The 27920-nt window shown below is 39.6% G+C and overlaps 2 protein-coding genes across 2 annotated transcripts in view; one reads left to right on the forward strand and one right to left on the reverse strand.

Annotated features, from left to right (window-relative positions):
- Window positions 1-27920, forward strand: part of LOC135469689 (uncharacterized) — a 352608-nt gene that overhangs the window by 214476 nt on the left and 110212 nt on the right. The window lies entirely within an intron of this gene.
- On the reverse strand, window positions 10513-27667 carry LOC135471149 (multiple epidermal growth factor-like domains protein 11). Its single transcript, XM_064750236.1, has 9 exons — window positions 27595-27667; window positions 23612-23854; window positions 22747-22956; window positions 21277-21426; window positions 18060-18209; window positions 16862-17014; window positions 12987-13136; window positions 11059-11161; window positions 10513-10844 (listed from the first exon to the last, which is right to left on the reverse strand). The coding sequence occupies exons 3-9, from the start codon at window positions 22793-22795 to the stop codon at window positions 10643-10645; spliced, it is 957 nt and encodes a 318-aa protein (XP_064606306.1). The 5' UTR covers window positions 22796-22956; window positions 23612-23854; window positions 27595-27667; the 3' UTR covers window positions 10513-10642.

The following is a 27920-nucleotide window of genomic DNA, read 5'->3' on the forward strand; positions in this document are numbered from 1 at the left end:
CCGGAGCAGTAGACAGCCCTGTTCGCAAACATGTCACAATGAAAGGGTAAGAACACTCAACGTTCTGGAACCAGCCCATCAGTGGCGAAGCAGTCAAGTTCATCTAGCTCAGAATCTGCTGGAAGCCCAGAGGTTCCAGAATCTACTGCTGAAGGTATATATTCTACCCGCTTACACCGGTCTTTAATTGTGTGTATATGACGAGAAAGCTGCCATCCTGGGACCTTGTGTATTATTTTATACCGCACTGCAGCCAGGCAGTATACTGCACAAGCTGTACTTAGACCTACAATGCAGATTCTCGCTTCTGGCCAAGAAACATAGCTATAGCCTTTTGCAGTTTTAATAGCAAACTGTATCATTCGTTTTGGGGGGAAAGAACATTCACTTGTAGGCCACTTATCGAAGAGAATTTGCTTTCGGATGCTCAAGGACCGGATCAACTGAAATCCATGATATAACAGAACAATGCAGAGCGACAAATACAAAGTCTGAGTTGTCCAAGAATGGACGTCTTGGTCGAGCAGTAAAAAATCTCTATAAGTTGTTTGGTTGCTGTGAATGCGGTCTGTAAAGTTAGATGGTTGGAAGAGCTTATAACTGTAACACTCATGTAAATTCGATCTGTAAAGTTTGGTGTTCGCAAGAACAATGTCAATCCTGTGAATTCGATCTGTATAGTTAAGTGTTTGCAAGAATATGGTTACTCTCCTGTACCTATGTTACGACTTGCTATAACATTTCGGAAAGTTACATTATGCGAAACATAGTTCCGAACAACGCCAATAACAACAATTTTAAATAAGACTGGTGGCCTAAGACGTAACGTGACTCGGGCGTGCTAGTCAGGCACCAGCAGTCTCACGCCGCTATAAACCCTATTTTTTGACGGATATACGTTATTGTATTGAAACATAAACGTGAGCAGATTGTGCCTGTCAACACACGAGAGACCTATACCAATATCCCGAAGCACACCTACACTATACGCAGCACTGTTTAGAAAATGGGGCTTAACATCGTACAATGTTTTAGTCATATGACGAAGAGGAATCATTAGATTTGTTTATATATACTGTGTTTTCTTGTGGCAGGAGTCCATGCCACCAAAGTGCTGCCGACACTGGAGTATCATGTCGCATGCACCAGACATGACACTCTGTCCAGTCACATTATACTAACATCGGGCCAACCAATCATGTCTCCTTGCTCTAACCTCTCAGTGATGAACGCCAAGCGCGGCAGCAACAAGTACCATGTTTTCAGTCTTCGGTTTGATCTCGGGTCACCCGACTTTGAGGAGTTCTAACCATTATGCCTCCGAAGTGAACCAACCCTGTTCGAATGTACGGAATGAACTAGATACCCTACATCTTTTACAACTTACTATGTTGGACTAATGCCGTTGTAGACGTTCGTTCTTTCCCTGAGAATCAACCTATGGCCGCCGGCCAAGTCCGTCAGTGTTCCTGAACACTGAACGCTTACTCGTGATGAATCCTGTGTGCAAACATTCCTCAAAATGGCTGTTCAACCCAGCCTGGAATAAGGTCTCAGGTGTACAGGCCGTAATTTGTCGCTCAAGTGTAGTTCGGTAATCCTAAATTGGGTGTAAGTCCAGCAGCCGTACACACGTATGTTGCGTGGGACAGTCATATCATATGGCAGTGGTGCGTGTAGCGCGGGTCGGGAAAAGCAAATCCTGGGGTGACAGTTGTTGTGCTGGAACTTACTTAACCTCATTTAGGTGACTACTTGCTGCGTACCTATATGGATAACTCTATGAGGCGTACTGGCATGTAGGGGACTTTTTGATCCGTGCTTATCGTCGGCTTTATGAGCCGAGCTAAGGTGGTTGCACATGTATGATCCGTGCTTACATCACTACACTCCGTGCATGTAGATTTTAAATAAACCGAGTGTTTGCTAAAGGCTGATATAAGCAATCATCTGTTATGTCTGTACCAAGATTGAAATATAATATAAAAAAATACACCAGGGGGAGGAAAGACTAGAGCAGCAACGACTGTGTGATAGAAAATGGGCACATGTATCCGGTGAAAGACGGCGTCCTGTTTTTTTGACTGAAGGTTTTATTGTAACTGCTCATGTAAATGATCCATTAGTAACAATTTACCCATACCTCGCACCATGCCGTAAGCAGAATTATGTAAACAAAAGTCAGTAAATTTAATTAGCAATTTATTAAACTCACAGGTCTAGAATTACTCAAAATCATGTGTTGTCATCACGTTGAACATATCACAACATCAAAACAACGCGAAAGGATCAGGCCCGGGGGATGTTTATTCCATCAGCAGAATCCTGGTTTATGCGAGAATATAATATAAAATACTACAGCGACGACAGAGTGATAGTTGCAAATGGTCACACGTTAACTTTGAAGTACAACCTCTTGTCCGTTTACCTCATTTAGAGTTTTACTCATTTAGTTAACATGAGAGTGGACATTGGATTCATATACGGGAGAGCTGGGATCAAACCCATTTCGGGTACCAAAGACAAAAATGGCAATTGTTGCTGCGTTCAACACTGAAAGGTTGGAGCAAAGCAACATAGCTGCTTGACCAGGTGTCGTTTTATATTCCTTTTTCCACACGTTTGGACATATATCGTATATCTGAAAATAAACACATACATGTATACTACGCGTTGAGCCACACCTACGATTACGTCTTACAGCTTCGGCATGGTACATGTACCTCAGTGATGGCAGAACTTTGGCGGCATAGACCGGTGTTGAAACACAGTACAGTATATGTATACACATCTAATGCCTCCCCGTTATCATATGACGGAAAAATTAAGTGCGACGTAGAACCCCAAACATACATATACATAATGTTTCACACAATATTTAGAACATAATTTTAATCCCCCCAGCTGTGATGAAAGGACCTTTATGTTCAGTATACTGAGCTACAGTACAAAATTTACACCTGTGCAAATGTAATTGGAATTTGGACCTTTGTGTTCAGTATACTGAGCGGTTACCCTACAGTACAAGCTTTAAAACTGTGTGGGTATTTAGGGCCAAGGGACCTTTGTGTTCAGTACACTGAGTGGTTATTCTACGGTACAAAGGTCACAGCTATGTGGGTATTTAGGGTCAAGAGTGAGTGAGTGAGTAAAAGTTTTAACGTCGCTTTCAACAATATTTCAGTTTTATCGCGACAATAAAACGTCAAATAGTCGATCTACTACGGATAATTCATTTACTATTCAGTCAAAAAAGGACACCAGGAGTCACATAACAAACACAGACGGTAGTTTAAAATCACAGTTTTCCTGCCATACCAATTGTAGAGAGAAAATCAAAAATAGTATCACTTTCTACAGAATTGAAAAGTTCTGAAAGAGACCTCACGTGATTTAAAGGAATCTCGTACAGGAGCAAAGTCGCCACAGTCAAGCAATATGTGCTTGACTGTGAACCGTTGATCACAAGCAAATCAATGAGGAGCATCTCCTTTTAACAAATACCCATGCGTAGCACGTGTTTGACCGATACGACACCTCCTCAAAATGCAAGAGTGGAGACGATGCCGTGAAAGGGAAGGCGTTGGACCAACAAACTGACGAATATCATGCAGTTTGTTTTTTTGTCTGGTCATCCCATTGAGCCTGAAACAAGGGTTTGATATAGGAGGAAATAAGTGAACGCAAGTCCAAATATGGAACGTCAGTTTGGGTAGTAACGGAATGCAAAGCCGCCTTCGCGGCTTCATCTGCAGCAGTATTCCCAGGGATACCCATATGCTCAGGCACCCAACAAAAGACAATGATAAAATCTTCATTAAGTCGTTTAAACATCTCCCTGATAGACAAAATGTCTGGATTTACAGACGAACTATCCCGTATTGCCTGGACGCAGGAAAATGAGAAATCTGCTACCTCCTAGCTCTGGAATGGACCGAAGTGCGCACAAAATTGCCTTGGCTCCCGCAGTAAATACAGAACTGGAATTTGGAAACCGAGTTGAAATGGTTCTGGGCCCAAGGACAGCGGCAGAAGCCACGCCATCATCATTCTTGGAACCGTCAGTGAATATGCGGTGATAAAATGGATACTTTGAACACATATTACTAAACTCCTGCTGGTATACTAAAGGGTTGGTGGAAGATTTCTTCAGGGAGGAGAGCGAGGTATCAACCTGAGGCTCAGGACATAACCACGGTGGATCTTCCTGGATGCGTATGGGGGTGATAGTATCCAGCCCAAGTCCAGCTGCTTGCACATGTTCCTGGATGCGGACACCCAGTGGAGGAACAATGGATGGCTTCTGAGCATATAAATTCTTCAAATTCTGGATGGAAGCCACAATCAAAGGCTGGGTTGGATGGATTGGCTCTAAGCTTGGTGATATACTGTAAGGATAGTTTAGTTCTTCGAAGCTCCAGGGGAGGCTCGTTTGCCTCAACATACAGACTCTCCACGAGAGAGGTACGGAAAGCACCTAAGCACAACCGTAGGGCCCGGTGATGTACAGTATTGAGTATTGAGCATGACGCACCTCCATAAACACTGCAGGCATTTTTCTAGCTTAGAACGAATCAGTGTTCGATAGAGCTGAAGTAGGGTTTCATGATCCCCTCCCCATCGAGCACTAGAGACAACCTTCAAAACATCAAGCGCCTTTAGGCATCTGGCTCTAAGATAATTAATGTGAGATTTAAATGTAAGGTGCTTATCGAAGATCACCCCGAGGAATTTTGCCTCCGGCACAACCTTGATGGGGGATCCATCTAAAAATACCTTGGGGTCTTCATGGGGGAAGTACTTCCGACAAAAGTGTACACAGTTAGTCTTCGACTTGGAGAACTTAAATTCGTTCTCCAGTGCCCAGGCATGGATTTTGTTAAGGCAAATCTGCAGCTGTCTCTCAATAGTGTGCATACCTTTGTCTCGACAAGAGATACCAAGATCGTCCACAAAAAGGGATGCATTCATACTAGGAGATCTTAATTCGTTCTCCAGTGCCCAGGCATGGATTTTGTTAAGGCAAATCTGCAGCTGTCTCTCAATAGTGTGCATACCTTTGTCTCGACAAGAGATACCAAGATCGTCCACAAAAAGGGATGCATTCATACTAGGAGATAAAACTCTGGCAAGGCTATTAATCTTAATGCTAAAGAGAGTAACTGATAAAATGCTGCCTTGGGGAACCCCCTGATCTTGTTCAAAGTAGCCAGATAGGGTAGCCCCATCCCGAACTTGGAAGTGACAATGGTCTGAGAATTTACGAATAAAGTCAGGAAGCCGACCTCTAAGTCCAAATCCATGCATATCTTTCATAATGCCATATTTCGAAGGAGTGTCATATGCCTTTTCCAGATCAAAAAAGACAGATACGTCATGGTCACGATTAACGATACCGTTCTTAATAAAGCATTCTAGACGAACAAGGTGATCAACAGTACTGCGATTCTCTTGAAATCCACATTGAATGTCGCTTATCAACTGATTAGTCTCCAAAAACCAAACCAAGCGATCGTTAATCATCCTCTCCATAGTCTTGCATACACAACTGGTTAAGGAAATAAGACGATAGTTATTTGGATCGGTAGAATCCTTCCGGGCTTTGGGATGGGGACAATAATAGCGTTTTGCCATGAGGCAGGAAAATTCTCGGAAATCCAATTGGTATTAAAAATTTCAAGAAGCACCCTCAAGGAAGATTCTGGAAGGTGTGGTAAAAGCTGATAGTGGATATCATCTGGCCCTGGAGTTGGGTCATGGGCCTTGCTAAGGGATGCGGATAATTCATGTAGAGAAAATATAGCTTTGTAGGATTCTTCATTTGAGGATGTAAAATCGAGAGGACTTGCCTCGGTCCGTTCCTTGTTACGCTGGAACTGAGGCAAGTAATTATCTGAAGACGAATGGTGCGCAAAAGAAGCGCTCAACCTATTGACTATGTCAAGTTTTTCCGTCAAAGAATTATTCCCGTCTTTAAGATGATTGACAGTTACATTGGATCCCTTGCCTTTGATGCGTTGGATCATATTCCAGACTTGTGACATAGGGGTACGATGCTTAGTCTTAGAAACATAACGTTTCCGAGAGTCACGTTTGGACAGTTTGATCGTCCTACGGGCTTTAGCTCGAGTACGCCTAACATCGTCTAAATTACCGGGAGATGGTCTACATCGGTACACGCGCTCAGCACGTTTCCTGAAACGCCTAGCTCGTTTACAGTCCTCCGTGAACCACGGTTTCTTAATACGGGGAACCGCACAAGATTTCGGGATACTTTTGGAGGCTACATCGATTAGCTGATCCGAGAATAACTGGATAGGATCAACTGCATCAAGAAAAAGGTCGCTAGTAAGTGTTTTACCACACAGAACAGCAAAGCGGGGCCTGTCTGCTTTATCATAATTAAAGCGTGGAAGGGAGGAAGAAACCGGCTCCTCAAGGGTAAGTGTGGTGGGGAAGTGGTCGCTTCCGCAGAGATCATCATGGACGCTCCATCTGAATTTCGATCTTAGCCCTGCATCAGCCAGAGCTAAATCAAGGACCGAATAAATGCCCTTTGCAGGATGAAGGTAAGTATGTGTGCCATCATTTAAGACGCATAGAGAGTTCTTAGATATAAAATCCTCCAATACAGAGCCCTTCTGGTTACGTTTAGAGTCACCCCAGAGAACACTATGGGCATTAAAGTCACCCAAAAGAAGACATGGTTTAGGTAAATGATCATATAAATTTTGCAGCTCTTGTCGGCGCATACCATTCTCAAGTGGCCTATCAAAAAGGTAATGTTCCCGGCTGACGTGATGGACCGTGCCATACCGGGTCATCAAACCTCGAATAGTGTCATCAGTCACCTCGATCGGACATCGAGGTCTAACCAGGAGCCTTTGCTCCTCCACATCATATATTGGACAATCTACCCCGTTGAATGAGAAGCTGATAGTCAACAGCTGTTTCTTCACAGTTTGTGTAGCCACTGTGACATTCCAGACATCTCTAGAGACATTAATTAGTCCCTTTAGAACATTAGTCCCACTCCCCATTAACTCCTTTAGCCGATTGTATACTTCAAACGGTTGGACACCTCCCTGTATTACAAGCTTAAGGCTTAAGGGTCTATTTACTCGCCCTGCCCACAACATTGTGGGCCAGGGCGAGAACTACTACCCTAAATAGAGGACCACAACTATGCGTTTGAAACAGTGTGGATGCTGAGTGCAAAATAGATACGATATTACAAAGTTGAAATGCACTAAACTATGTACAGGCTAGTGAATATGTCCTGCCTCTAAGAGCGACATACCGTAATGTCGCACCACCTTCAGACTGGGTGACCACGAAACAAAAGCTGAGAGCATAAAGGCTAGTTCCACGGCCAGCCAGGGACCTATTTAGGGTCAAGGGACCTTTGTGTTCAGTACACGGACTTGTTACTCTGCGGTAAAAAGATTACAGCTGTGTGAGCATACAGGGTGAAAGGACCTTTAGGTTAGATAACCGCACAGCATCAAAGTGAATGCTTTGATACATACTATTATTAAATGCTGATGGAACCTTTGTATTTTACGTTTATTTGACGTCTTTTTCAGAATTGAAACCTTACTTTATGACTGTCGCTCGTCTGTTTTCACGTCTCAGCAAAGCTCCAGACACAAAGGCGTGGTTTGGATCTATACATGTAGGCCTACTGATTGCATATTTATGGGGTCTCGCAACTATGTAGTAGCCTGTCACCAATGCGGTCGCTGTGAGTTAAGACCACCTTGTTTCTGCCCACCACCACGTATGTAGTTTGTTCATTTTTGCCGCGCCATGCAAGTATCCTCCTATGAAATGATACATCCAACAGAAGACGAAATAAACCGAGAACTTTTGGGAACGTGTATACACATACTTCATATCCAATTGTTACTGTCGAGTGATTAGAAACTCGAGTCGAGTGGTTACAGACAATATCACGGGAGATCTTGCTGTAAATCCTGACTTGTATTGTGCCGAGCACTTCATCGTGTGATTGTCATTCATCCAAGTACACTGCTTATTATCACGCACGAGACTCGTTTAAATGGCAAGTGGCATGATTCACCCATGGGTAGTTGCTTTTGTTTTCATTCAGTAACACTACAGCTAAACAGCAAACAAATCTGTTCTAACCCACAGTTGTCTTCGAATGGCTCAGATTAATCAGTGAGGTGGATTAACATCTGCTACATTAAATGACAACTCCAGATGATTGCGTTCAAACAATGTATTAATATATAATGAGACATTTGTGAAATGATGCCAAATACATGAACACTGGTTTACCAATACATACAAATACAACACAGGAATGCATACGGCAAATAAACAATGTCTAAAGCCGGTGACACACAACACGGATTTTTCCGCTCGTACTGGCGTATTGTGTGAATTTCTAAAAACCGCCTACATGTAGCGTACCCGAGTACGTATACGTCAGAGTATTCTGCAGGCGATCGTGTCCGCTTCGAATTCGCTTGTATCAAAAATGGTAGATACTGGCGAAGAAATACGCCGGCGATTTCACCCTGTCCTTGAGCGAATATCAACGATTAAACCATTGAGCGGAATTGTGTTGAGGTCACATGACATAACCTAGTAACCACGTAGCAATAATGCACGCTGGGTTCATCCATCTGAGATCACAGTACATAACGCTGGGATACCACAACGTTGGAATACCATAACGTTGGGATACCATATCGATGGGATATCGTAACGTTGGGATATTGTAACGTTTGGACACCATAACGTTGAGATACTATAACGTTGGGAAATCTTTCGTCAAGACATATTACAGTACATGTATTTTTGTGAAAATTATTTATACCAAAAAGATACATTTATACACTACAAAACATTAATCTTCTACACGTAGAGATCTCCTGGACTCCTATTTATGAAGTGCGTAAGAAAACCAAAATCAGAACAGGAAACCACTAAAATTGTGGTTTCATTTGGAAATTATAAATTATGCCTATTTGGAAGGTAATAAAACAAACCGTCCTTCAAATGACGTATATACTTGTCGACATCTGGCGTTTGTGAGATCATAGTGTTTATTTATAAAACAGCTATGTTAAACAACCTAATAGTTGTGTTCATTATATTAAACATGTCCCAGTTTTACATACTCGTATTTCAATGTGCATGATTTTGTGTTTATATCATGTCTAAATAACCGATCAATATGCAAAACAAGTTTACTATAGTTAACAGTGACACTTACTATGGAAGGATTTCACATGTTTCGTATAGTAAATATTTTACATGTTTATTGGTTTTTACACTTAATATCAACACAAAGTCATGTTTACTGGACTACATCTATTTGTGTTTATTATAAACATCCACCACATTATCATCTAAACAATTCACATATATACTATAATAATCATATCTCATTAATTACCCCCAAAAAATTTGTAAATGAACACAAGGGCCAGATTTCAAATTGTAACCTAAATGTATTAAAAAACCAGCCTGTTACTTAGTCTATGTTTTTTCCATCAATCATTCAAAAATTACAACGGTTTGTCTCTTAAATTTGTCCACCTTTATTTGCAATTAGGACCGCTTGGGTGGCCTACAAAAAGTGGCACTGGTTACTTTCTCGCTTGGTGCTCAGCATTAAGTTTTTAGAGCTTGGAAACATGACACATCGGTATGATACCATACTTTGGCGGCGTGGATTCGCCTTGCCAGAGGAAGACACCATATATGTACACACACTTCGCTGTCATATGACTCAAAATTGTTGAGCACGACGTTAAGTCTGACACACACATACATAACCTAGATTTAGTGGCTATTTTAATTCCTTCACATACTTTCGGGAATTGATGTCTTAAGTTGTTTTGAAAATTGCAATTATCCACTTGGAATACCACAACATTGTCGATCTATGAGAGATATACAAATGTCGGACTAAATATGAATTTAAATATTTACGTACAAAAACTGATTGAATAAAATCCTGAGTTGAACACCAAGGCAGTTATGTATGGCCATTTGCCTACTGGCGCAGTATCTTCGCTGCTCTGGATTTACTTTGTATGCTGTAGCCCTTTATACTGACGCTTGGCTAGTAAGCATTTTGTGTAATTTCTCTCACTTGATACTTACGCCATAAATAGGTAAATTCACTTAATTACGAGAAACAGTTTCAGAAAAAACCGATTTCATGAACAGATTTCACTGGCTCAAACGTGTATTAGCAGTCAAGACTCACATTACTTAATCTGGAAAAAGTCCCATGAGTTTAATATTAGGCAAAGACGGTACTAAGGTTTAAGTCTGGATTAACTTCTCATACACCTCTGAATAACCACAGATATTGTAAGTGATATGAAATACATACTAACAGCATAGAGAGTAAAACCAGCTCATTGATGACAGTGTGATATTTGGTAAAAGGTCACACGTAACCGGTGAAATCACGGCTTATTGTCAATTTATCTCAGTTAGGCTTTTATTCTGACTGCGTGTTGACCACATTTAATATACAATCACATTAAACCAGTGTAAAGAGATCAGACCTCAGCAATAGTTTGTCCAATGGTAATATATTGCCTGATGTAGAACTACAATATAAATACCCGCAAATGTATTTCAGTGTGATTCATTATAGATTGACGTATTCATGAATGGCCATATAGGAGTGATCTTCACAAGAGTTTGCATCGCATGTATTATACAGGCTTGACGGCTCATGAATGCCATTTGTGTTCGTGGATTCTGCAGGAATGGAGCTCTTCTGCGCTGGAGTACTGTTTGGTTCAGAAACCACAGCGCCACCTGTCTGTACATTTCGCGGATTCCTCCTACTAATGAAAGGATGGGATGAAAAGTAAAAAAAAAAAAAAACAGACTCGTCTGACAACGTGTGTATCGAGAATTTAAAACATCAATTACCTAATAAACTGTATATGCCAAACTTGAGACCTTGTCTGTTTTTTTCTTTTTCTGAAAACTCTAGCAATATTTGTACGGGATATCATAAAGCGATTGAACACCCTGTTAAAACAAGTGCAGACTTACATCATGATTACAATGATAATTACACCGATGATCAAGACAAGACAAATTCCGGCAGCACTTCCGGCAATCACTCTCGAGTAATCCAGAGAGCTCACCGATGAATCTGAAAGTTTATAATAAATGTAAATTAGTCAATAATTATTCATTATTGATGTAGAGCACATTTGGTGATATGATGTTAGCTCCAAGAGTAGAGGATATAGGATCGTATCATGTTAGCTCTGAGAGTAAAGGATATAATGTGGTATCCTGTTAGCTCCGGCAGTAGGGATATAGGATCGTATCATGTTAGCTCCGTGCATAGAGGGTTTAGGGTCGTATATTGTTAGCTCCGGGAGTAGAAGATTTAGGGTCACATGCTGTTACACGTAGCTCCTAGGGAGGAAGATATAGGGTCGTATACTGTTGGCTCATGGAGTATGGGATATAAGGTCGTATGCTGTTAGCTTCTGGAGTAGAGGCTATAGGGTCGTATGCTGTTAGTTGCTGGAGTAGAGGGTATAGGGCCTTAAGCTCTTAGCTTCTGGATTAGAGGTTACAGGATTGTATGTTGTTATCTCATATACAGGATAGGGGGTGTTATGTTGGTAGCTCCAGGAGTAGAGGTTATACAGGTGTATGCTGTTAGCTCTTTAGTAGAGAATTTAGGGTCGTATGCTGTTATGCTTTGGAGTAGAGAGTATAGGGTAGTATGCTGTTAGCTTCTTTCGTAGAGGATATAGGGTCATATGCTGTTAGCTGTATAGGATGTAAGGTTTTGTGTTATTACCGGGTTCTCTTTTAGATGTTCCGACGTTGGATGCAGACTTGTGGATCGCAAATATGACGACACAAATAGGTTTCTGGGAGTATAACATTTTTACCAAAGATGTCAAAATCATGTCTTTACCATCTGTTGTACTAGATATGGATACGGGAATAATCTATTTGAAAAAAGCATATCTTTACGCATGTGTCTTTCCCTCACATCAGTTGAAGACACCTAAAATTATGTGGATAGTGTTGTTGTTGTATTTTAGAATTATCTCAGAGTTTAGATTTATATTACACCTATTACTCACCTAAATTTTAAGCTGAATCGACAGAGTTTTGTTTTAGTACGTAAACAGGGTTACATTTACTTGTTTGACATTGAAGGTGAAGTTAATGTGCCACACAAATAGAACAATGCTCATATTTAGAACACGGCCATCACCAGGCGCACGAGTTACGATTTACTAATTCGTCAAAAGCTTAAAAAAAATAGTGTAGTGTAATACTGCATAATTAACTTAGGGCAGTTTAACATTATATATTCAGTTTGGAAGAAAAAACGACTGGACCAAATGGAAAGTGATTTAAGACTAATGTACTCATGTACATGTATATAGCCATGCACAAATGCTACATGTACTTCTGAGATCTCTTCTATTATTCCTAGCCTAGCTTTCGGAAGGAGAGATCTGTACTCTTCAATCCTTTTACAAAGTGTCGTTTTTTACCTCTGATCGCTGTCAGTGTACAGCGTGAAATACTTCTTAATATAGAACATTCCACATTGGAAAGGAAAAACAGGACAGAGACGAACGCAAAAATCGGCAAAGCTTGGCGAACATTATTGAATGAGTCATGCCATGTGAGTGCGACATATTGACTTTCCTGGTTTGGGTCCAACTTCATTTGGGAATTGGACTTGCGATTAATGACACTGAACGTTCATTTTTGTGGACGGTTTTATGATTTTGATTCATGTTTTAAAGTCTAGGTTCTGAGACTTCGAAACACGGAGAATAAGGTTCGGGGAGCAGAATGGTCTTCACATTATTTTTATTCCCAACCATACGACACTTGTCCTTTTGTCACTTTGGGGCTTAAAAATGCTCCGTGCTTGCCTGTGAATGCAAAATGTAACATATACCTGTAACTGACAACAACAGATTAAAACGTACCTGATTCACATTTCGGAGGTGAGTATCCAGGCATGCACCTGGGTGTTCTAAGTGGACAGAGTCCGGATATTGTGTTACATAGAGTCGGTCCCTCAGCACAGTTCCCACATCTCATCTCACAGCCTGGTCCATACGTCCCGGGGGTACATTCTGATACATACACAATAAACAACTGATGAAATAGGCCGGCATATTAGAATTTTTTATACGACTTGAATACACGTGTGGGGAAAACAGAAACTGTGAAAGTCATATTTGGTTATATTAATGACAGCATGTTTTTGGGCAGCTTCTCCGGATGAGTTTGGGCAAAATTTGAAAACAACTGTTGATTTGTTTCGTTGTCTAGGATTTCAGCTTTACTGGATTCCTAGAATGCAGAAATCCTCATACAAGGCTCGATTTATTGCGGCTTCAAGAAGTTTCTCCTCCAAACTCTTGTCAACCCTATTTACGAGAGCGTTTCAAGAAGTAATGTTATTTATCAATAAGTTAATAAGTTATTTATTAATAAGTTATTGTTGTGCCATAACAAAAAATTCAGGTGTCAACTGCATGTGGATTCTCAACTCCAAACGTCTTACAGAAGAACTTTATGCTCATATGCATATATCGTACAAAGACGTAACCACATGAGATTTCTCTGCTCTCTATACTGCAATTCCTCACAAAGATCTTATTGAAAGAATATTGCCGTTAATTGTCTCGGTATATACTAAAACAGGCCACCGATACACGAACCTCATAAGCAATAAGACTTTCTTTAGTCCTACTATTTATAAAGATTACCACTCATGAGATATTACATTATTCATTGAATTACTTGAATTTCTCATTAATAACATCTATGTGAAATTCGGGGATACCATTTACTAACAGTGCATAGGTATTCCTATAGGACCAATTGTGCGCCTCTTTTGGCAGACTTATACCTGTTTTCATATAAATACGACTATTTGCAAAACATTACTTAAAAGTAATATCTTTAAAGCTCGATCCTTTTGATTTACCAAGTGGTATATTGATGATCTGCTGGGTTAAATAAGCCCATATTGCTGAAGCGATGAAAGAAATCTACCCGCCTACATTGGATTTAAAAGTGACAACAGATTGTCCTGATGGTACATCTTATTTGGATCTATATCTGTACAACGACGAACAAGGTCTCCTTTCACGCCGCCTTTATGACAAAAGGGATAATTTCACTTTTGATATTGTAAATTATCCTTATTTAAATAGCAAAATACCAAAGGGTCCTGAAAATGTCGTATACATATCTCGCCTTGTAGCATTTGTCAGATCTTGCGTAAATTGTGATGACTTTAATCTGCGTCACAAGCTGTTAGTTCAAAAACTAGTTTGTCAAGGACACTCCAGCAAACGCCTTGATTCTAAGTTTCTCAAACTTTAGAATCAGTATAACACTCTCGTTTGCAGGTATGGACAGAGCGTTCGGAATCTTTGGCGATCTGCATTGCGATCAACCACATAGACGGCACTGTTATCGTTGTGTACACATCTATCGCGTACATGGTATTTGACAACATAGACGGCGCTGTTTGCCGTATATTTTGTAGACAGCTTTTATACAGACCAGCATGTCATGTGTAACATCATAAATGGCGCCTCTTGTGGTATGCGATCCTTACTTATTAACGCGAAAGAGGTAATCGTCCGTTACATTTGAATCACAGTCTGTTCGGTTAAGGTCTGTAACGCTCGTCAATTTCGAACTATATTTAATACCACTTAACCTGCAGCTAGGGCCGTAAAGGCAGCCATGCTCATTACATCTTCATGATGCCTTTATGAGCAGTTGCAATCAAAGCGTGACTGAGATACCTTGTTTAATTCTTATTTGACCTGGAACTCATTCATGGGCTAAGAATTTGAACTTTGATCTGGAATTCATGCCAGGAGTATCCACTGTCTGCCCGGCATCATTGAAAACTTTTCTATTGTGTGTTACCGGCTTTATTTCCTATTTGTATAATTTCTTACATACCTTTGTCTTTGGGAGCTAGTGTTAAACGTTGTTTTGGAAATAGATCTTGCGATTATCGACTTGGAACGCCCTTTACGGACTACGGATGGTATACAAATGTCGGACATGACGCTTATATTCTGCTTAAAGAAAAACTTATAAATAAACCAATAAGGTTTTCATACTGACCTCCTGACCCAAGATATTCAGACATATGGGATGTCAGTAAAGTGTTTTTGTTCATTAAAACTTTATCGCCCGTTAAATTTATTTCAATCAAATATCTGACCATTAAGACGGCAATGTTAATTGCTCTGGTGACGGCGACTAGCGGTCAAACTCTTCATTTGTTAGAAATTAATAATATGCACACAAGCGTTGGTGCGTTTACTTTTAGTTTTACTGTTTCGGACTTGTAGAAGAGCAGACCTGTATATTATCCTCCAAATATGAGAGTTAAATCCTATCCAGCAGATAGGAGATTTTGTGTATGTACTGCGCTAGCAGAATATATTAAGCGCACGGAAGAGTAAACCAAACTATTCACGGGTTATGTTAAACGTCATTTTAGTCATTAAAGACACAATTAGTAGGTGGTTGAAAATTTGCCTGTTTCGGTCTGAAACAGATGTTACTAAATATAAGCCCCTTAGTGTGATGATAGCCTCTGTTTTAAAGGCCAACTCTTGTGCAGTACCTCTTAAAAGAACTATGGAAACCGCGGGTTGGTCGTCAGAATGTACTTTTACAAAGTATTATAACAAACCCATTAAGAGAGACACCACAGAATATGCAAATGCTGTGTTAACGTAATTGTAAACCTGTACGCAAGGGAACAAACGGTGATTTTATTCATACTGTGCCTAAATAAATACAAATACAGATTAAAATTCTTATTTAGTTCTGGTGTTTTTTCTTCGGTTTCAGTCGCATGGGATCCCTCAATGGTATGATGTAATAAAATCCCCAAAATTAAGCGAGCCATATTGAGAAGGCGAAGTTTGACTTGGATTCTATGCAATCAAACAACACTGAAGGATGACATGCCCACCCATATACCCACTGTTGATACAGGAGGTTGACAATTGTATGCTATTAATATTTGGGGACAAAGAGCTTAGGTTGATTTTTCAACCCATGGGCTGGAAACAACTGTCACACTTAGCCTTTGGATTAACCTGTATGTTATATCATCTCACATCAGGCAAAATACTTGTATTGTTTTTTGTTGGACAACAATGGTCACGTGAAGTATCGATATATTCTCGAATCCTGCAGACGACGTCAATTGTGTCTTGTGAGTAGGTTATCTCCCTTTATTGAGTTAAGTTATTGCCACATCGCTAAAGCGATTCGACTATACATCGGTCTTCTGCAATTGATGGGTCTTTGTAGGGCAAATTCGTTACGGCTGACGCCTCGCCCATTGTGAGGATTATTAACACCATATATTTGCGTATCCTATCACTGAGTAACCATGTAACTAATGATATACAGTGCGCTAAAATTGCAACCATTACTGAGCTCTTTGTCAATAAAAATGCACGTAGTTGAAACAGCACATATACGTTGTATCTATTTCTTTCACTGTGAACGTAAATTGCAAAGCTGTAAATCCTACTGGAATAGTAACATGCAATCCGCAAATCTTGCACCGTATTTTTTTTAAGGAACACAAATAATATCCTCAATAATTCTTTCCTGGACAGGCTCAAAACAATAGCAAGAAAGGTTACCAATGGCAGTCAGACGCAAGGGTTACATATTGGTGGTTAATTAGGCCGAACTACAGTAGGGTTAAAATGTATGTGCTTATTTTTCATGCATATTTTTAACAACTTATCTAAAGAAAAACGGAAATGTGCAGAACGCTGCATAACAACATACTCACCTTTTATACAGTCTCTCTCGCTATATCCAGGATCACATGTAGAATTCCCTGTCGTTACAGGGCATTCACCAGTGACAGCGTCACACTCAGTTTTGTTGTAACATTTTCCACATGTCTGTAAGCAATCTTTCCCCCACGTGTTGTTTTTACATTCTGTAAAACACGTCATGTCATAGGCGGCATTATTATTTTTTGATAATATCATTTGATATTTTCGAATTTTTTTTCTTCCATGCACTTGTGGTGGAGTTCGTAGGAGGCTTCCATGCAGGTTGTTTGAGGTTATGTACTTTGGTTTTTTTTTTTTGATATACAAAATAACACATACATTTGTTGTAAACCCAATTTTACCGAAGGCCAGGTAAAGCTGTATTATTGTAAAGTATTTTATACTGATTGCGTCTTTCAGGTATCACTAAAACGTTAAGTGTAACCATTTTGCCAGGTACCACACTGTGGTCGCTGCCCTGCTTTTAGTCTGTAAGTCTTTTATATTGTAATTATTTGTACGGAACATCCATTTCGGTTGACGCCTAATATACGTCTCGTTTAACGCATGGATGCCTGCTATTTTGCCAATTTCTCTTCGCCGTGAGGTAAATTCACAAAATTTAAATATATACGTACAGCAAGGAGACAGAGAAAAAATTGCTGAAAAGAAAATATACATGCAGCCTGAGAAATTTAAGTCAAGGTGGGTGTAGTATGAAGACGAAATCAAGCTGAACCAAATGCCGGATGAGACATCAGACATATTTTATCGGACTATGTGGATTCTGTTGATATTCTTTGACATGCAGTTCTACACCCTAATCCTTTAGTCCATTGAGCTGGTTGCATGCTTGTGATACCAGCGATCCTGTCATTTAGTATTTGAAGAGTATTAGCTTTTACCATAACCTGTATGTCCAGTAGACTAAAAGTATAGACTATTTAAAAGTATTTTGTTGTATTTTTGTAACTGATAAAGTTGATAACTGATAATGGCTGTAAAATTGTTGGTCTTTTCTCTTTCATTTTGAATATTATTATTATTCTCACCTCGACGAGAGCACAGTTTCCTGGATCTAAAATCTTCTCACCACTTTGTGTTCATCACATTCCTGGTGTCCAAGTTCTAAACTGATATCGTTTAATTTATCATTCACTAAATGTATAGTATATCAGGGCCCAAAGATGTGAGAATGATTAAACCGACCTGTGTCACATGTCACACCAGAGTATCCCGACATGCATCTTGGTATCCGATCAGGGCAATGACCGACCGTAACGTCACAAACAGAACCCCATTCAAAGCAATGTCCACATTTCATCTCACAGTCTGATCCATATGTCCCAGGGTTACAATCTGAAGGAAATATGAAACATCCCAGTCTGAAGTAAAGGTCATATTTTAATATATAAAGAATGTTTATATGAATTGTTCACTATTTGACTGCCACTTTAACAGATAAAAACCTATGATTTTATAAAATAAGATTACCATATGACACAACTGACAAATGAGTTTGAGAAGATTTAATATGTCTATGAAATGAAGAACACCAACATTATGTACAACACGTTGAAGTGTTTTAGAAAGTAACACATAGTGAAAAAATGCACCAGCAATTAAATTCTGAAATAAATCTGTTTCACATGTCGGATTGGCGGTAGAAGTTTGTTTAATGGCGTCTCCATTCTAATGAATGATGGACGCCACAATCACTGCTGAAACCAAGTAGTGTTCACGTTAATGCATTATAACTTTGAGATGGGAATGAACTGTACTTCAAATTTTCTGCTATCACATGGAAGGAGAAACCTTAGTGTAACTTCGAAAACTCTACCAGACTTCTTGTTAGGCCTTACAACTTTGTCTGGGCGGGGGTGTGAAATGCCAGCACAGAGTAGTTCACGCGTAATAGCGATGTCTCTGGAAAGTATATTGTGGGCATGGGAACAACATATGCTCAATTGTTTCCTTAACATGGCAATGATCACATACACCCGTATCATGTAAATAAAGTCTGTTTAAATAAGAATTCGTTTGAATGTGCCCGGTCCTCAATCTGTTGCATCGGATGTCTGCTCGCCTGGAAGAAAGACTAACAAGGGAGAATTAGACATTGTTATTAAAATTATAAAAAAATATCTCCCTTTAGTGGAGGTGTCCCAGTCTTCCTGCCAAATTAGAGTAAAATTCCGCTTAAATTGCTTCTGAAACAGACAAAGCCACATGTTGAGCAATATGCAAATGAGGCAGCGCCTGTTTCGCTTGCTTGTCCGCTCATTCATTACCTGCAATTCTAGAATGGCCTGGAAACCACTCAAAACAGATTTCCACACCTTAGTAAAATAAACAGGTAGGTAAATGAATTATATCAAAAATGATTGGAGAGCTTTTCCTTGGCGTAGAATCCGTGAAGATAATGGCTCTTTCTGGCTTAAAATCTGCTAAAAGATGCAACGCACACAGAATCCCAATCAATTCAGCAGTAAATACCGATACTACATCCGGAAGTCTAAACGCCTTACTTTGGTGAATTTCTGGGACACAAAATGCACAGTCGGTTTTGTCAGTATCCGGGCACTTTGAGACATCTGTTAAAACTTGTAGATAGTGGCTCCACGTTCTGGCAATATATTCCCTAGAGAAATAGGGGACAAACAGTGAGTTATCTGACTTTTTCCACTTCTGGGTGTAACGCTTGTGAAATATTCGGCAGACGTAACTTCCTTGGAGAAAACGTAGGAATAAAATTGTACCAGATTTGAATGCTGGCGCTCTGCATTGTGTCGTACATACAGTTCGCTCGTACACTAAAGAGATCACTTTTTCTGCTAGTACCTACAAACAGAATATCATAATAGGATGGTCTGAGTTTCCATGTGAAGCCATCAACTTCACTCCAAATTGCAGTGATCGAAACTGTTTCGAACAAAAAGAGGTCATTCATTACATATATGTTGAAGTACATTTAAGTGAGTTGTTTTAAGCGTACCTGATGCAATACGAAGCGCTTAACATTGAATACTGTCAAGCTTAGCTTTAACTGAAGCACAGGCAGAATCGTAGGCTTTACATCCATAATTTAACCGTGAACTAATAAGCGCTCGATACATTAACAATAGACTATAAGTGTCAGCGCCCCAACATTTCCCAGTTTCTCATGTCGGAGGTGAGAATCCTGGTCTGCAAATGGGTGATGTCTGCAGACGGTGCCCGGATGTTGTGTCACAGATAGCCGGTCCTGCAGTACAGCCCCCACATCATATATGGTCCATATATCCCACTGGTACACACTTTTACACATTCAAAAAGAAATTATGTTAAGATATCAGAGGGATAATCTTTAAAAATTATAATATATCGGGTGGGAATAAAAAAAATGGGCCGCGCTTTGGCACTCAGTATCTCCGACGTCAGCTTCCCAATTTTATGCACACTAAAAAGCCATTATGTTCTAGGTATACAAACCAAATTTCAATTTCTTCCTTTAGGATTTATGATCATGGGACCACACTCAAAACACAGTCAAAAACGCATGTTCCGGCCATTTCAAACCGATGTCCTACCTTGTTTTACTTGTAAAGGTGATCAAATAGTCCTCCATCTTCCCGGTAGACGGCGCGTAAATGTTTCTTCCATGAACTGATTGTGTCCCCAATCTCCTTAATAGTATTTTTCCCCAGCAGTCCTTAATACGTGCGTTTAGTTCATCTTCAGTGAATTTTTCCGTGTGACCCTCATGAAACCTGACAGGTTATGCATTGTGGGTCACCGGAATGTGCCTTTTTGAGGCTATGTTTTCATTTTATCCCTGTGTATAGATTACTCAAGCTTTGACTTTGTCAGTATATTAACAAAATCATGCCATTTGAATGTCTAAAGTTTGAAAGGTTTTGAACAAAGAATTATGGAGCCCACCCGATATATTTGTTAACAGCACTTCCACATAATAGTGGGTACCGTACTACTAGTACAGAACTTGTGTAATTTTCACTGTTACATAAATTATGTACCACTGACACACATGCCATTTTGCAATATGTTTACGTCGTGGTTTTAGAGAGTACTTCCTTCTGTTGTACGACAACAAAGTGTGACAGTAAAACAGGAGTGCACAATTATTGTCCGATACGCAAATTCCACCTGTCGCCGGGTTTCCAAACAGTAAAGTTACAACTCTAAAGCGAAATGTCATATCCAAATTCCAGGCAGGTCCTTGGATGGGGCGAAAATGTACTTTCTAAAGGAATCTATAGACAATGTTTTGTATAGGTATTTATATGTACATGAACAGTTTTGATTCCATATTAGCAAAGGTCTGTAACGAAATAAGCCAAAACATCCGCGCCTTGTTCCACCTGTAGTTTTGAGATTGTACTCGACTATACTTTTTATATAAAACTTTTTTTATAGATGTGCTTACTTTTGTCACATCTCGGACCGGAGTATCCCGCCATGCACCTGGGTGTTCTCTGTGGACAGTGCCCGGATGTTGTGTTACATACAGACGGTCCCTCAACACATTTCCCACATCTCTTCTCACAGTCTGGTCCATACGTCCCGGGGATACATACTGATACATACACAACCAACAACTTTCACAATAGGCCTACACATAGACATTTTGTGGTATGACGGCGACACAAATCTAAGGTTATAAAGAAAATAATTAGCAATTACAGTGAAAAACAAACGATTCTCAGGAAAGTAATTCACCGAAGCATCACAGCGATGATAATATGATAATTAGAAAACGTTACCTTTTAAATATGAGTAATGTATGAGAGTAATATATATATATATATATATATATATATATATATATATATATATATATATATATATATATATATATATATATATATATATGTATATATATATATATATATACATATATATATATATACAGCCCACATAAAAAAGGTATTTCCATACTAGTGATCTTGTTTCGAAAACAATAATAACAATACTCCCTACTGGTGTCACGTTAGGAGTGAGTGAGTGAGTGCTTGGGGTTTAACGTCTTACTTAACAAATTTTCAGTCATATGACGACAAAGGAATCCTTAGCGTGCATGTAATATGCCTCCTTCTTGAAGGAAGGATTACAACAGCTCTTTTATCTAGTGCTGCTTCACTGAGATGCCGAGCCATTGTACTGATTATGGTCAACCAGTAGTTGCTGTATCCCCTTCATCCTGAAGCCGAAGCGAGGAAGTTAGAACTTCCTTTTTTAAGGCTTTAGGTATGACTCCACGCAGGATTGACCCTGGATCTACTGCTCCAATGTCCCGTTATGTGTGATACACGTAAAACTCTGATTTGGACATGACACCACTTAGAACTGCAGCAATGACACCATGGTTATATTTGTCCCACAAAAACTGGCAACAGACAGGAACATAATGAAACAGTAACAAACTGAACGGTATTCCAATGACGTATTGCGCATAGCAGATGTTATCTAGTGGCGCTTCACTCCCGCCATTGGCAATAGAGGCTGTTTGTTTATTTACGCTATAGTTATGTCACGTGCGATCCAGATTATTTTATGTGTGTTTCTTTGTTTCCTCTGCTATTCATTACATGTCACATATATAGAAAAGTCCCCAATACAATGGGAGGTGGCATATTTTTTAATCCCATGAGGTGGCGCTAGTGCGACGTAGGACCACGAAGCATTGTTACGCCAGGTATATGGATTGTAGCTTAACCTCTACAGCGAAACAGTGTATCAGTTTCTGTTTTAATGTTATACCTGTCTTAAATCATGATGCGTTGCGAAAGGAACATTTGACGTCAACAGAAATACGTCAAGGTCCTGCTGCTAGGCGTTTGATCTGTCCGCATAAACTATTATCCATGTAGATGGTGTAACTCATGATCTTACTTACCGAAAATCTGTACTTCACACAAAGTAAGGGGAAAGAAATTAGTTATCATAATCCTCACGGTGTCCCCAAATACGGGACCACCGACGTTACACACTTTGTTTATGATGGCCCCGGGGCCTTCTGGGTCTGTAGTGTTGTCCTGGTAACAAACTGTGTAATTTTGGGAGGAGTTACCCACAGACAGAGTGAAGCCGGTAAGTCGGGCGCCACCTGAAACATATATTTCATAGACGCCATGCGTCTTCTTGCTACCATGCTCATTGTACAGCTAAGGAAATCACTGATGTAATGGAAAAACGTCAGCGTCCTACGACAACATTTTTAAAATTTTTACACAATGGGCAATATTTCGAGTACTCATTGTTTCATATAGAAATATTTCTTATAGATCCTCCGCAATAAAATTTGCAAGTGTGAAGACAATCTAATGAAAATCTTGTGTAGTGTACAAATAGGGGCTTTTTTAGGAAAAAATGCTTGGTCACACATTTTTTGATGTATTTAGTTTTTTTTATTTATTTTTTAAAATCTAAAAAATGTGAAAACAAAAGCATATCCATAAATTTTGCGAAATAACACTTTTCTCACTGAAGGAAATTCGGATGGTTCAGATTTATTTGACATATAAGGCACTTATATGAAGGCACTTATATTGAAGGCACTTGGCAAACCTGGCGCCTAGGATAAGCAACGAACCTTGTCAAGTACCTGACAAACGACCTGATTTAATGCTGCAGTCAAATCAAAAAACGGTAGTTTCGAGGCTGCAACATCACAGACCATTGGTTAACGGCCTTCTGGAGGAATGGCCGTCACGTGGACCCACCAAAGCAGGTTCTGTAAGGAGGATAAAAAGCTAACTTACACGGCGTACCACACACCCAAGAATTCCTGTTATATATCCTGAACCTGTAGATGTTGTACTGCGCATCCAGTGTCACCGTCCAGGAAGCGGGTTGTTGATTCCTTGTGGTCTGAGTACATGTATATGGTGTCGTGAAAAGGTGATGTCCAGTCCTACCATCTACGGCGAGTCCAGAGGTGAAGCTGAACCCTCCGTTGCTATAATCCGAAGACTGCGTCGTGCTTTGGTTAAATGCCACATTTCCTGCCATCGGAAGCACAATAGTAGCATCAACATAATGTTGAATCTTGTATTTAGCTCAGTGTACTTGTTAGAAATAATGCTCTGTTAGAGTAGCATGGTTTTCCCTTTAAACTGTTAAAAACGGCTAAAAATGCTGATGATTCTGAATTGTTAATGCTAAAAAAATAATAATCGGAAAGACAGAGACGTGCTTGATGGTTAAATACATTAAACCGTAAACAATTTGGCCGGAGCTTGAAGGGTCATGTCAAATGTCTTCAGACGGAACGGCGGTTTCCACCACCGCACCAGGGAAAGGAAAATTGTCCGTTGGTAAAGCATTTATATTTAAGAAATGATGTCTAGGTCAGGGTAGTCTAACGGTAGTTAGACGTCAAATCGATGTGGAAGAGTTTACACATTTTACATCTCAGGCTTTGCCTTCAACCTAAAATATCAACTCTTCCACATGGATTTGATGTCTAAGTACCGCTAGACTATCCTGACGCGAACATTATTCCTATCCTATTTCCATGGTAGCAGCAACATTTTTTCGTAATTATAACAAAAACGCCGTTACGGTCTAGATTAACACCAAACACGGCCCCCACTTTTCCTGACACGTTGTTTTCGTCTAACCGAATGTTCTAAAGGGGTGTGACCTAATTCTGGACGAAACCATGATGTGTTTTATCGGGGGGGGGGGGGGGGGGAGTTAAAATGTGAGGCTAAATATTTCGGACGTGCTTCACGACCAGGACAGAATAAAAAACAGACATACGTATATGGAAAAGAAAACAATTCCGACTATAAAATATAGCACCATAAAATAAAATATCTTTAGGGTTACTTTCATATTGCCCTGCTTTCAGCTAAGATAACACTGAAGCGGCCAGAGTATGAACTTTATCAAGGTTGGCTTCAGTGAGACAGGCACGGTGTCAAACAGCGACCACACTGACAGTGAGCCGAAGAGGTCGCTCGTTGCTGGTAGCGACAGTTCGGGCAGGTCAAAAGATTTCTCATACTCAGTTTGACAGGGCTAAAGGTGCTGGAAATCTCTGGCATCAGCACAACGACAACAAAAGCAGGGAGTTCAACTGTTTAAACGTAACTAGAGTTTGACATACGTACGAAAATTAAAAAAAAATAATTGAAACACAAACAAAATTAGGTGAACACGAGTTTGATACTGAATTTTATTTGGTTTGAATGTGTAAATGCTTTGCAGTCGTGTTGTATTCTGTGTCAAATTTGTAAACACTATGTAACGAATGTTGAAATAATGGAATTCTTCAGTTCACATTTTATTTATTTATTTAATTGGAGTTTTACGGCGTACTCAAGAATATTTCACTTTTACGACGGCGGCCAGCATAATGGTGGAAGAAAACAGGGCCACGTACGGCCGGAGAGGAAGCCAAACTGAGCTGGAGTTGAACTGGAGTTGAACGACCGCATTGGTGAGAGACTCCTGGGTCATTACGCTGCGTTAGCGAGCGAACCGACTGAGCCACGGAGGCCCCCAGTTCACATTTTCAAGTCAATGTTAATTTCACAACATACGTTGATATATAATAAAACAATAACAGCATCATAGATTTGTGTTTATGTTTATCATAAGTAAGCAAATAAATATATTATAATTGATATGTTCAAGTTATCAAGAGAATAAATATGATTTGCTTTTATAGTATTGTGAAATACAATGGATGGCTATCACAATTTTAGTTTATAATGACGCAAGTCATATGTACATTAAACCAGCCACGTGCACATGTTTCACTCAGTACGCCGTACCAGAATTGTTGCGTAAAATATACGCGTCACGTGATGTACCGATTTTGAATATCTGGGTCAACGCCAATATATTCGCGGCAGTCAGACAATAGCGTTTGCGGAGGGAAAACATGAGCAAACGGACTGAACACTGTGAAAAAAAAAACCCACAGCTAACACAGATAAACACCAAACAAGGATTGGGAGTTAAAAAGGACGATCTGCAGCCAGTCCACTACCCTGAGGATGTGAAGTTGTTGTGAACTGTGCTGTTATTTATTGTTGCATTGTTGAACAACCCTCCAAAACTTTGAGACGTGACTGAAAACTGGGCTTTTGCCATTTGGATCGTTTTGCTATTGTAATGTGTAACATTACAGTCGACAGTATCGGGCATTAATACTGGGAGTGGCGTGACCGACATGGGAGTATTCTCAACGGCATTTTCACTTTCAGCATTTTCTGATAACACACTTGAAGCCTGCAGGATATTGCTGATTTTACGACATTTTGAAAGGGACGGTTTGGTGACATACACTGGATTTATTGCGATGGCCTATCAGAGGCATAACGTCCATAACAGAAAACCCGGCATCAGCAAGAACTGTGCCTGTCGTAAGCAGGACGCAGTGATTCGTGTAACGGCGTTTTTGCATCGCGGGAAATATCAGACATCATGGATCCGATCGTTTTGTTACCCATTGGTTGATTGCCATACCATGGTTTGTGCTCAACTGGGGGAGGCCGCCGAAAGAAAGACTCGCAGGTAATAGAATATGTCATATTGATAAGCATTCAAAAGTCCTTATAGGCCTAAAAACATCTGTAACCGGATACTTTTCTCCATTAAAACAAACGTTCACTCCGACAGAAAAAATCGGTACTTTGTTTCTTTGTGTATATTTGTCGTCTGCTTTATTCATTGTAAACAGAAACCTCTCTCCACCCATAGAACTACAACAGACCCGTCCAGAAGTCAAGCGCTTTTGTCTCGTGATCGGGGCATTTAACGCCTCAGATAATGTACATTTGGCACAATGCCAAGCAGTGCCTTGTATGTAATAAAAAGGAATCGAAGGGTAATAGAATTGGTAATTTTTTTGTATCGTCAATATCTTTTAACAAGTCGCCTTTATTCAACTCTCTGTAAAATAAATCATGTTCGCCAGCAAAATTTTTAATCAGTGACATGTATCAACACAAGCTCTACACATAGGTATGCTGGAAGTCTATATTATTGCAAGGAAAATGAAGTTTTTTTTTCTTTTGAAGACTTTTTATAATTTATGAGAAATCCCTAAGCCCGGTTTTGACGTCAAGAAACCATTGCCTCTGATGACGTCATAATTATTAAAAAAAAACGGAGGTGACTCTAAAAGAGATGTGTTATAGTACAAGTTACACTACCAATAATTTTCTTATCCTCCTTTTTTGGTGCTTCATCAGTTTTCAGCGGTGATTCCAAGAGCACGTGGTTAGTACAGTTTCGCATATAACTGATAAAAACACTCGTATTCTTTTTCGGATTATAGGCTTAAATAATTAGGCTTTAAGGTGCATAATTTCACGATTACAATGTACTCTTTATGCACCCTTTACCAAGCATCATCTGATATTGTTAAAATGTTAACAAAGCTTACAATATTTTAGAAATATATAAGTAACATTTTCCTGGCGTATCAGCCAATGATGCTTCGATGGATCAATGCTGCTGGCGTAAACGTTTGACTTTGTTAAGAATAAACCTCAAACACAGTTGAGATTACTTCTAATATATTTAAATGTATAATGTTGCCTTTTTATCTTTACTAATGTACTAATGTGTACGCATATCGGCGAGGAAACTTTTCCAAATGAAATGTTATTAGCTTTTGGGACCTGTTCTTGACAATTGTACAATAACTATTGCTAAACAATTAGTGGTAAAGAGATCATTAAATGAACATTTTAGGCATTTCGATTAACATTAACGTGCTACTTACGTCTGGAGCAGGTTGGACCATCCCAGCCAAGAGTACAGTTTCCGGAACAATCTCGTGTTGCGTCATCACACTGGCCCAAGCAGTTCTTGCATGGCTGTCCCAAAACTGAAATTCAGCGGTAACCAGAATCAACGTTTAGCATAAAGGAACTTCTGGCCATCTTTGGTAAATTATAAGCGTAGATTTGATGTTTTAATATGAGGTTTAGTTTTGAGGCAGTAACTTTGGACAAATTTATATATGGAAAAAAAATACCGAAGTATTTAATACAAGAATTATAAAAACACAAAGAAAATAGCTTACCTCACAAAAAGCTTAAATTAGCA

This window comes from Liolophura sinensis, chromosome 7, assembly GCF_032854445.1.
Source record: "Liolophura sinensis isolate JHLJ2023 chromosome 7, CUHK_Ljap_v2, whole genome shotgun sequence".
Classification (NCBI taxonomy): Eukaryota; Metazoa; Mollusca; class Polyplacophora; order Chitonida; family Chitonidae; genus Liolophura; species Liolophura sinensis.